The sequence below is a fragment of the Telmatherina bonti genome (genome assembly GCF_933228915.1).
Source record: "Telmatherina bonti genome assembly, chromosome: 10".
NCBI lineage: Eukaryota > Metazoa > Chordata > Actinopteri > Atheriniformes > Telmatherinidae > Telmatherina > Telmatherina bonti.
Window position 1 is genome coordinate 27449496 of NC_136628.1, and position 11327 is coordinate 27460822.

The following is an 11327-nucleotide window of genomic DNA, read 5'->3' on the forward strand; positions in this document are numbered from 1 at the left end:
GGGAACAACTAAGGAAATTATAAAGAAGCTGTTATTTTTGGTACCTGCACTCAGCCACAGTCTGCATGGTATTTCTGTCATTTTAGACAATACAGAAACATTAAAAAAAAAAAAAACATAGAGAAAATAAGTGATATGGATTGGAATCTTAGAAACAAGATTCATATTAAGATTATTTGTCATATTCAACTTAATGTGCAAAAGTATAAGGGAAAACATTAAGGGAAATAAATTAAACATTTCTATTTACAAGTGCAGAGTCCAGAACTAAAAATTACAAAAGGAATGTAAACACTGTAATCAACTTTTTCCTTCACTGACTTTATGACTGATGAAGAAAAAGCAACAGGTGAAAGGTTAGCTGTGGTGTGTGGTTTATGCTGAACTTCAGAATCTGACAGCCTGGTGATAAAAACTGATCAGAATTACCTTTTACACTCAATACACAAAACATATAAGATACTGCCCAGCAGTAAAAATAATCATTTCAACAAAACAGAACTCAACTGTTTGTAATTGCTGATGAATTTTGTGAAGCATCTGTGTGGCGTTTGTTAGTGCAGGACTGTAACTATGAGCTCCAGCATCATTAGTCTGGATTACTTTAATCCCCAGATGCGTGTCTGTCTCCACTGCTCAATTATACTATAGTCATATTTCATGTATAGAAATCCAACATAGATTTTCCAGGAGGGAGATGGACAAATAATCTGTTTTTATGCTAAAATATGATTCATAATAGCAGTTTTTCCTACACTTCAGACATTACATACAATATTCAATTCAATTCAACTTTATTTATATAGCGTCAAATCACGGCAATGCCATCTCAAGATGCTTTACAGACAGAGGGGAAAACATAATGAAGGCCAATTCATAACAGCCTATATAAGGAAACCAACAGATTGAGTTGAGTCCAACTCAATCTCCCATCCTGAGCAAGCACACTGGCAACAGTGGGAAGGAAAAAACTCCCTTTTAACAGGAAGGAAACCTCCGGTAGAACCCGGCTCAGGACAGGCAGCCATCTGCCTCTGCTGTGTGGGGGGAAGAGGACAGAAAGACAACAGACAACAGGAACTGCTACTCCCGGCCAGGGAGACCTGCTGAGACAGGAGACATACATGTTAATGATGCAACACTGTTATGGGGGGGGGGGTAAAAGAAAGTGATAAAGAGAAAAAGAAAGAAGCTCAGTGTATCAGGAAATGTCCCTCAGCAGTCTAAACCTATAGCAGCATAACTAAGGGATGCTAACCATCCCTAGCTATAGGACTTATCAAAAAGATAAGTCTTCAGCCTAGTCTTAAAGGTGGGGAGGGTGTCTGCTTCCCTAACACTAACTGGGAGCTTATTCCATAAGAGAGGGGCCTGATAACCAAAGGCTCTGCCTCCTGCTCGGCTCTTTGAGACTCTAGGAACCACAAGTAAGCCTGCAGTCTGTGAACGAAGTACTCTACTTGGTATATAAGGAACAATGAGGTCTTTGATATATAGTGGTGCCTGGTTGTGGAGGGCTTTATATGTAAGGAGAAGGATTTTAAATTCTATTCTAGATTCAACAGGCAGCCAATGAAGAGAGGCTAAAACTGGAGAAATATGATCTCTCACGCTGGTTCTGGTCAGGACTCTGGCTGCAGAATTCTGGATCAGCTGAAGGGTTTTCAGGGCATATTTAGGACAGCCCAGTAATAGAGAGTTACAGTAATCTAGTCTCGAAGTAACAAAAGCGTGAACCAGTTTTTCTGCATCACTCCGAGACAGAATGTCCCTAATTTTGGCTATATGACGTAAATGAAAGAAGGCTGTTTTAGTAACCTGCTTAATATGTGGGCCAAAGGACAGGTCAGGGTCAAATATTACTCCAAGGTTTCTCACTGTAGCACTGGAAGCTAAAGTAATGCCATCCAGGTTCATTACAAAACCGGAAAATTTAGCTCGGAGTTTTTCAGATCCAACGAGAATTACTTCAGTCTTATCTGAGTTTAAGAGGAGAAAATTTCTAGACATCCAAGTCTTTATGTCTATGAGACAATTTTGTAGCCTATTGGGCTGATTTGTTTCATCTGGTTTAAAGGATAAGTATAGTTGAGTATCATCTGCATAACAATGAAAGTTTATTCCATGCTGTCTAATAATTTTGCCTAAAGGGAGCATATATAGCGTGAAGAGTATTGGTCCAAGTACAGAACCTTGAGGAACTCCATGACTTACTGTAGTTTGGGAGGAGGACTTGTCATTTACATGAACAAACTGAAGTCTATCAGATAAATATAATTTAAACCAGCTTAACGCTGTACCTGTAATTCCAACCACCTGTTCTAGTCATGTTATGATCGACTGTATTAAATGCAGCACTAAGATCAAGCAAGATAAGTACGGACACAAGTCCTTTGTCTGAGGCCATAAGAAGGTCATTAGTAACTTTCACCAATGCTGTCTCAGTACTATGATGAGCTCTAAATCCTGACTGAAACTCCTCGCATAAATTATTTCTGCTCAGGTGGGCATGTAGCTGAGCTGAAACTATTTTCTCCAGAATTTTGGACATAAACGGGAGGTTAGATATAGGTCTATAATTTGCTATCACCTCTGGATCCAGAGATTGCTTTTTAAGTAAAGGCTTGATTACAGCAGTTTTAAATGATTGTGGTACATATCCTGTCACTAAAGACATATTGATAAGATTTAGTAGTGATGTATTAATTAAAGGGAAAATGTCCTTAAAGAGGCTCGTTGGGAGAGGGTCTAAGATACAGGTGGATGGTTTAGATGAAGCTATTATTTTAGTTAATTCAGAGGGTTGGACAGGACAGAAACTATTTAGACACAAGTCAGATCCTGGTTCTAAGGATGCTTCGGAGACCACAACAGGCTCAACATTATAAGTAGAAGGAAGAGTATTGTGAATTTGATCTCTAATAGTGTCAATTTTATTCCTGAAAAAATACATGAAATCATCACAGCTAAGTGAGAAAGGAATACATGGCTCCACAGCGCTCCGGCTCCTAGTAAGCCTAGCTACAGTGCTGAAAAGAAACCGAGGGTTGTTTTTGTTTTCCTCTATCAATGATGAATAATAAGCTGTTCTTGCCGTACGTGAGGCTTTTTTGTATACGCTTAAATTTTCTTTCCAGGTTAAGTGAGACTCCTCTAGTCCTGATGAACGCCATCTGTTTTCCAAACGCCTTGATGCCTGTTTTAGAGCTCGAAGCTGGGAATTAAACCAGGGAGCCTTCATAATCTTACCTAATTTCTTCTTCTTTAGGGGAGCAACATTATCCAAGGTTGTACGCATTGAAGCTGTTATAGTATCAGCATGTTGATCAATCTGAGCAGGAGTAAGGCTTAAAGGGGGACTCTCAGTCATGCTAACACATGGTAATAAAACAATAAATGTTTGTGTAGCATTTGAGCCTGTTAAGGCACAAACTAATGCATGCATACAGATTTCACATGTGCCATTACTTTTCAAAATCATACCATTAAAGTATCATGCCATAATACCACTTTACCTTGCTGCTTAGTGAGAGGAAAGTAAAGAAACAAGCGGTTCATTTGTTCTTTTAAATGCTTTAAGGTTGTGCGATGACCACATAGAAAAACGTGAGTATTCCCATCCAAGATCCACAATCCAGCAGGTTTTCTGCAACACATCAGATTCTAACTATGAGCCATTGTGCAGAAATGGATAGGTTGTTAGATCCATGTAATTTGATGCAGTTGTGTTGAGGAAGGAATACACTGAAAACCGACTGGATTGTTCTTCTCATACTGGGAAGAATGACCCTGCTGGCAACGATTAATCTGATGCAGCAGTCAGTATCATGGAGATGTGGTCATTCTTCGTTTTTCACGACTCCTTCTTGTGGGATTTCTGCAAAGTACACTGAGTGTAGCTTAATTTCTCAAGTGATGGCCTCCTTAAAACCTGTATGCTGTTTTATATGGAGAAAAGGAGTAGTAGAACATAAACGCAGCCTATGCATATAATTTTATTGGTTGTAAGAAGATCTGTCAGTATTTTGTTGGTTTTCTCACAGCTTCTAAAACACGAGCCCCACAGCGATTTCTTTAAAAACTATTAGAAGATAAAGCTTTTATCTCCTTTCCTTACATTGTTTTTTTCCACTTTTTTTTTCTCAAATGGGAAAACAAACACAAGATTTGTGTTTTTTTTACTAAATCTTTATTAATTAACACAATCAACCATAAACATGAGGATCTATCCTAATGGGGTTTTCTTCACAGACTGACAAATTATTTTGTTCTGTTTTTAAAAAGCCTTTTTTTTTAGAAATGAACTGCAAACTTAATCAAAGTCACATTTCTCAATAATAGTGTTATTTCATTAATTAAGCTTTTTGCTGAATTCAACCCATCATGTATTTTTGACAAATGAATACGTGAACAGATGCACACCAGAACAGCACATCCTTCACATCCTTAGCCTGCTCACCAGACTGTGCAAAATTCACAATACGGGTAAAGGAACCACATCCTAATTAACGTCTCCGTCCTGCATGCTGTCCCCTAAAACAGTGACGAGCATAGGAACATGCAAGTGTCGTGTTTATTATGTGACAAGAAGCAGGAAAATGGTTTTCAGTTCCCATCATAACCATTGCAGTCATTCATGTGAGAAAACAAAGCTGTCAGTTTGCTTTTGGCTTGTTTTTAGATGGTACGTGACGTGCAAGCTCTGAAAACAGGTTAAATAAAATTCACATTTGTGAGTACACTCCGTGCATGTTAACCTACAGTGTGTGTTTGTTTGATAACAGAATGCACAACACTTTCCAACTAAAACCGCATTAAGGTTAAAAGCTGAAGAATGTGGGCTAACCTATTCTAATCCCTCAGTTTAAAGGCTAAAATGTAATAAAAGACAGAGGGATTGATCGTCTACTTTTGCCCTTGAGTCAGGGAAAGAGAGTATGTGTGTGTGTGTGTGTGTGTGTGTGTGTGTGTGTGTGTGTGTGTGTGTGTGTGTGTGTGTGTGTGTGTGTGTAAGCGGGAGAGGGGCGGTGACAGAGAGATAATCTCTTTTGTAGTTTTGATCCCTAAATGTGCTGGTTGTGTCCCCTTATCCCAGCTACTTAGTTTCTCCACTGCGTAAGTGATGCCGTGCACTTACACTGCAAAAAAGCAGGTCAATTTGACCACAGAGAGAAAACCACATGTGCCTCACATGGATAGCCTTGGGATTATTCCTCACAAAATGTCTTAATTCCTCTGTTCACTAATGATCCAGGGAAAATGCCCTCTAATCTCTATTCCATTAATTAAAAAGAGCATGAGCCCATAGAAAACCTCACCATCTGCTGCAGTTTCATTTCTGCAGACAGATTGTGTTTTTAGTTTTCAGCCAAGTGAACTGTGGGTTTTTGGAGCAAAGTGAAGCATGCGTTGAGGCTGAAGGTAAACCGATACCTTCCATACAGATACATTGAGTGTGAAAACATTGAAGTTGGAGGGGAGGGGGGGATTCTTTGCAATGCTTTGGGGATGGAAGGGAATATGAACTTCTTCATAGGAACAAGCTTTTATGAACATCAGCATGAAGACTTCAAACAGTGACTGATGATAAATCGATTACTTTTTCACTTTTGCTTTGATTTTCAAAAGTTTAAGTTTTATTTTTAAATCCTAAACCATCAAGAATTGTTTTTCATGCAGATTATGTGTCAGAGTTCAGCAGTGTTATGAATAATGACTCTATTATGGGTAAAAAATAAAAAATAAAAATAAAAATTCAGTAGAATAATTTCTATTCTTTTCAATCAGTTTTACTATCCTGCAATGTAACAGCAAAGTACAACATTACATACTGATGGAACTTCTCATCAGTTTTCTGAGTGAGACTGGATATACCCAAAGGTGTTCTATTGGATTATGCTCCATATGAGTTCAAAATGATGAAACACTCTTATAAGAAATTGAATGTAGCACTTTTGACCTGCGGTCAGAGCCCAGAGACTGTGACATGAATTTGATCGGGCTAGTAGGCAGGACAGATTATCTGAGCAGATGTCGTTTCCCCTTCTATTGAAACAGTGGGGCCAATAATAAACTCTCGCACACACACACACACACACACACACAAATCTCAGAGATAGACCTGTAGTCCTCGCACGCCCCTTTCTCTCTTCTCTCTTTTCTTTCAGGCAGGCAGGCACAGATTCAGTCCCACCTATGTCAAGTTTGTTTGTTTCTTTATCAGACTTCATTTTAACTGAATCACCTTTTAAAGTCTACAGATGGATATAAGCAGCAAACCGCTGTGTGTTTTTGTCTTCTTCACTTGTTTCTTGGATGCAATCCGGGGACAGATACGATACTCAATCCCAGAGGAACTGGAGCACGGAGCTTTTGTTGGCAACATTGCAGAGGACCTGGGCTTGGATTTGGACAAGCTGTCTGTGCGCAGATTCCGGATTGTGTCTGGTTCCAAGAAACAGTATGTGGAGGTAAATTTGGAAAACGGAGTTTTATTTGTCAATGAAAGAATCGATCGCGAAGAATTATGTGAGCAGAGTTTGTCCTGTTCTTTCCACTTGCAAGTGGTCATAGAAAATCCTCTTGAGTTGTACAGGGTTGAGATTGAGATTCTTGACACGAATGATAACTCACCTAATTTCCCTTGGACTGAGTTTAATCTGGACATATCGGAGTCTGCCACGCCAGGATCCCGTTTCCCTCTGGAGAGCGCGCAGGATTTGGACATTGGGTCCAATTCACTGCGCACTTATTTGCTGAGTGTAAATGAACATTTCTTTTTGGACATACAGACCCGAAGCGATGGCAGTAAATTTGCAGAGTTGGTCCTGCAGACCCCACTGGACAGAGAGCAGCAGAGTGCCCACCAAATGGTCCTGACCGCAGTGGACGGAGGCGCACCGGAGAGATCTGGCACTGCGCAAATAGATGTCACTGTTTTGGATGCAAATGACAACGCGCCCGTGTTCGATCAATCTTTTTACAGGGTCAGACTGGCTGAAAACGCACCCAAAGGCACAGTTGTCATCAAACTCAACGCGTCAGACCTGGATGAGGGTCCAAATGCCGACATCACGTACTCATTCAGCGGTCACGCTCCCATCAAAGTGCGCCAGCTCTTCAGCGTGGACTCGCGCACAGGAGAAATAAAAGTCAAAGGAGTGATAGATTATGAAAAAGCCAGGATGCATGAAATTTACGTCCAGGCAAAAGATAAAGGCCCGTCTGCTGTAGCAGTTCACTGCAAAGTGCTTGTCAACGTTTTGGACAAAAATGACAACCTCCCAGAGGTGATCCTCACATCAGTGTCTACACCTGTGCAGGAGGACGCGGCCCCGGGAACGGTGATAGCAGTCATCAGTGTGATGGACAAAGACTCAGGAGAAAATGGAAACGTTGACTGTGAAATTCCCAGCCAGATTCCATTTCAGCTTCATTCTTCCTTTAAGAACTACTACACATTAGTGACTTCTGATTTTTTGGACAGAGAGACGGTGTCTGAGTACAACATCACCCTCACTGCTCGAGATACTGGCTCTCCACCTTTATTCACGAGAAAAACTATCCTGCTGCAGGTGTCTGATGTGAATGATAACGCGCCTCATTTTAAACAGCCGTCATACACCGTGTACCTAACTGAGAATAACGCACCAGGCGCGTCCATTTGCTCTGTGTCAGCACTGGATCCAGATTCTGGTCAGAACGCATATTTATCCTATTCTATACTTGATGGTGACATACAGGGAATGCCTGTATCCACATATGTGTCCATAAATTCAGATAACGGGAATATTTACGCGCTGCGCTCCTTCGACCACGAGCAACTTAAAAACTTTCAGATCACAGTTCAGGCTCAAGATGCCGGGTTTCCCCCTCTGAGCAGCAATGTGTCAGTGGACATTTTTATTTTGGACCAAAATGACAACGCGCCAGTTATTTTGTCACCTGTTCCGCACAACGGCACGGCACCAAGCGAAGTTGTGCCCAAATCAGTAGACGCCGGTTACCTCGTCACCAAAGTCAACGCCATGGACGCAGACGCGGGTCAAAACTCGCGTCTCTTTTATCAGATGCTCCAAGCTACAGATCCGAGCTTGTTCAGCATAGCTCTGTACACAGGCGAAGTCAGGACGATGCGCCAGATAGAAGAGAACGAGCCCACCAGGCACAGTCTGGTCATTCTGGTGAAGGACAATGGTCAACCACCCCTCTCGGCCACAGTTTCCATCATTCTGTCAGTGGTTGACAGCCTGCCTGAGTTACAGCCCGATCTGGGTGACCTTTCACAAAGCCCACATCACAGCTCCTACTTCACCCTGTATCTAATCGTGGCTCTGGGCGCAGTCTCCTTCACGTTTCTGGTGGCTATCATCGTCCTCGTGGCAGTGAGGAGACTGAAGAGCAGAGCGCCTAGAAAGGAGTCCAGCTTCCCCTCCTTCAGGGGCTGCTGCTGCTGCTGCTGCTCTCGTTCAGAGCTGTCCACCACCACAGAGGTGTTCAAAAAGTCCAACTTAAATGTTCGCGTGTCCGCGGGTGCGTCAGGCTGCGCAGAGGCAAACGGCACCGGCGCGCTGCCGCAGGTGTACTGCTACAAAATGTGCCTGACACCAGAATCATCCAAGAGCGACTTCATGTTTCTGAAGCCTTGCAGTCCGGTGATGTCATTCCAGCAGAATAATACCAAGAGCACAGATTACCTGACTTCTGGCTGGAGCGCCGTGGACCGGAATGAGCTGTCCAACAACAGAGCAGCAACCCCAAATGAGGTAAACAAATTTCATGTCGTATAATCATTTTTCCCCCCTCCAATCAAAAACCTAAACTAACCCAGAAATATTTCTCACTTAACTTACTTTCTCTCAAGTTTGGGATGCGCAACATGGCATCGATGCAACGGCAGAGTACAAACAGTAGATGGCGCTGTGACATGAGCTACATTCATTATTACTTTTTTAGCTGTTACACGCGAAGACATGACAACTTTAAACATACACAACTGTTTAGTTTGTGATTTTAGTAAAAGTGTCTTTCTAAATCTAATTTTAAAAAAAACTGTCCAACTTACAAGACTGCTTTCTCCATAACTGCCTTCTGTAAAGTTTTATTCAGGTTTTTTGTAAATGTTTGATCTGATTAATTGACAAACTACTTTTAAATTGAAACATATGACACTAAGAGGCTACATAAAGTTGAGCCTTAACTCTGGTCACCTGGAAAAAAATACTACTTATGAATTAGGTAAGCATAGGAAATATAAATAGGTCTATATATATTTCTTATGTAATACAAACACTTATTTATGCATTTTGCTGAAAGTTAGATCCAGTTCCATATGCTGAATTGAGATATTTGTTTGAAACAGGTGTGTCAATTGATTGAAAAGTAAATTAATCTTGCTGTATGGGCATTTGGTGAGACTTAGCCATTCTTTTTTTTTAAGAACAAAAAAAAAGTTGAATTGGAACAAGAATTAGGTGAGAGTGATAAATTGAAACTGAAAAAAAAATTAGCAAATTCATTCAGAGCTTAAGGGAATGTCTATGTGTCTACAGTGTTACATTTGTGTGCATATTATTTGGGATATTTTTCAAAATATGTGAGGAAATGAAATCATCTTCTTTTTTTTATTTTCAGTCATGAGATAAAATAACAGTACCAGTACCTCCTTCCAGTTTTCCAGTTCAGTCACTATTTTTCTTTTTCTTATTGTTAATCAAACCTTTCTAGCTGGCTTCACCACATTATAAATGCAATGCAACCATTTGCTTTTTGTGACTACTTGTGTCTTTATGTTTTAATTGTGCAGCTCAAAAATTCAAACAATGACTGGACTTGGACCAAGAACCAACGTAACTCAACATACAAGAGGTAAAATAGTTGAAGCAGTTAGTCACACACTCACACACAATGCAAATACTTTTAAAAGTAAATTACATTTTTTTTCTGCCATTTATTTTTCCTTTCTTAGATATAGTTCAGCAAATATGGAGGGGACTCTTTCACGGCAACAAAAATATGATACTGATGGATTTTCCTGTTCTATAGCACCACAATATTGGACCTGGGGAAACCATATGAATGGTAGGTGCAATTCTTGCTCATGACTGTTCCCATAAAAGAGGGTGATCGGGTGAGTGAGGAGTTTCTCTCTGTGTCTGTGCCAGAGGATTTAGTCTGAGATGTAAAATGGTACACCATAAAGTAGATAATACCAAACCCCCAAAAGAAGAGGATTATTTTACATGAGGATTATTCAGGTCCCTGCAAGACCTGTTATTAGTAAAATAAAAAAATATGCCTTTAAGACCCCCCTATTCAGATCAAACATATTACTTCCATACACTCAATGAAGGCATCACCTCTGGGTATAAGCTTTTTTTTATGCACGTGTATTTTTTTATTTTATCTTTTTTATTTTTTTTATTTATTTATTTTTTTGTTCCAGAGTGCAAGAAGTCTCTTGAAGAGGGAGTACCTCCGAACTACGCATGGTCTCCAAAATACACCCAGCCACATTCTGAACAACCAGACTACCAACATAATGTGTACATTCCCGGCAGCACGTCTGGCTACAGCACTCTGAAGCTGACACCCAGAGGAGAGCTGGATGTGTACAACACCTTTTCGACTTTCGGGAAGAAAAAGAAATTTATCTCAAACTACGATCCATCCTTTGACAAAGATGATGGAATCATAAGCAATTCGATTTTCAGATGAACGAAATGACACCAACACCCTGCACTGCGCTGGCTGAGTTATGATGTAAAAGAAAGACTGTCAATGTAATGTGTGTTGACAATTTTACTGCATTTTATAACATTGTAAATTACAATTAAATATCCAGTTTGCATGTTTACAGTTTGTAGGAGACTAATAAAGTAGATAAAAATGCATTTTTTTTTGTATCTAAACTGTTTGATGTGTGGACCCTACATTAGCCAAATTAATGACTTCATCACAGAAAAAATTTTGTTGACTGACAGTTTACCAGATAAGTAAATGTAAAAAAAAATGTGCAGTTAAATTTTGTAAATAATAAGAAATTTTCTATTAAATTACATAAATCTATATTTATTCTACTACAGGGGCACACAGTGAAAACAATTACAGCTGACCTGCAGTAAATTGTGTTGTACTTGTCTATCTGCTATTTATATTACACTTTACATTCACATTAAATGATGTAAAATTACATTTTTTCAGTCTTAGCTTTATAATTTGCACAGACATGTTAAACCTTTAAATGAATTTACCCTGACACCAACTTTTACATTATTTACATTGAGCACAGATGATTCCATTGTTTCTAATATATTTGAGCTCTTTTA

The 11327-nt window shown here is 39.9% G+C and overlaps 1 protein-coding gene across 1 annotated transcript in view; it reads left to right on the plus strand.

Moving 5' to 3' along the window:
- Window positions 1-6260: 6260 nt before the first annotated feature.
- Window positions 6261-11327, plus strand: part of LOC306761317 (uncharacterized protein) — a gene marked incomplete at both ends in the record, with an annotated part of 16941 nt that continues 11874 nt past the window's right edge. Inside the window, 4 exons of the mRNA XM_079247442.1 lie at window positions 6261-8765; window positions 9806-9867; window positions 9968-10080; window positions 10445-10705. Coding sequence (XP_079103568.1) covers window positions 6261-8765; window positions 9806-9867; window positions 9968-10080; window positions 10445-10705 — 2941 coding nt within the window. The remainder of the gene's footprint in view (window positions 8766-9805; window positions 9868-9967; window positions 10081-10444; window positions 10706-11327) is intronic.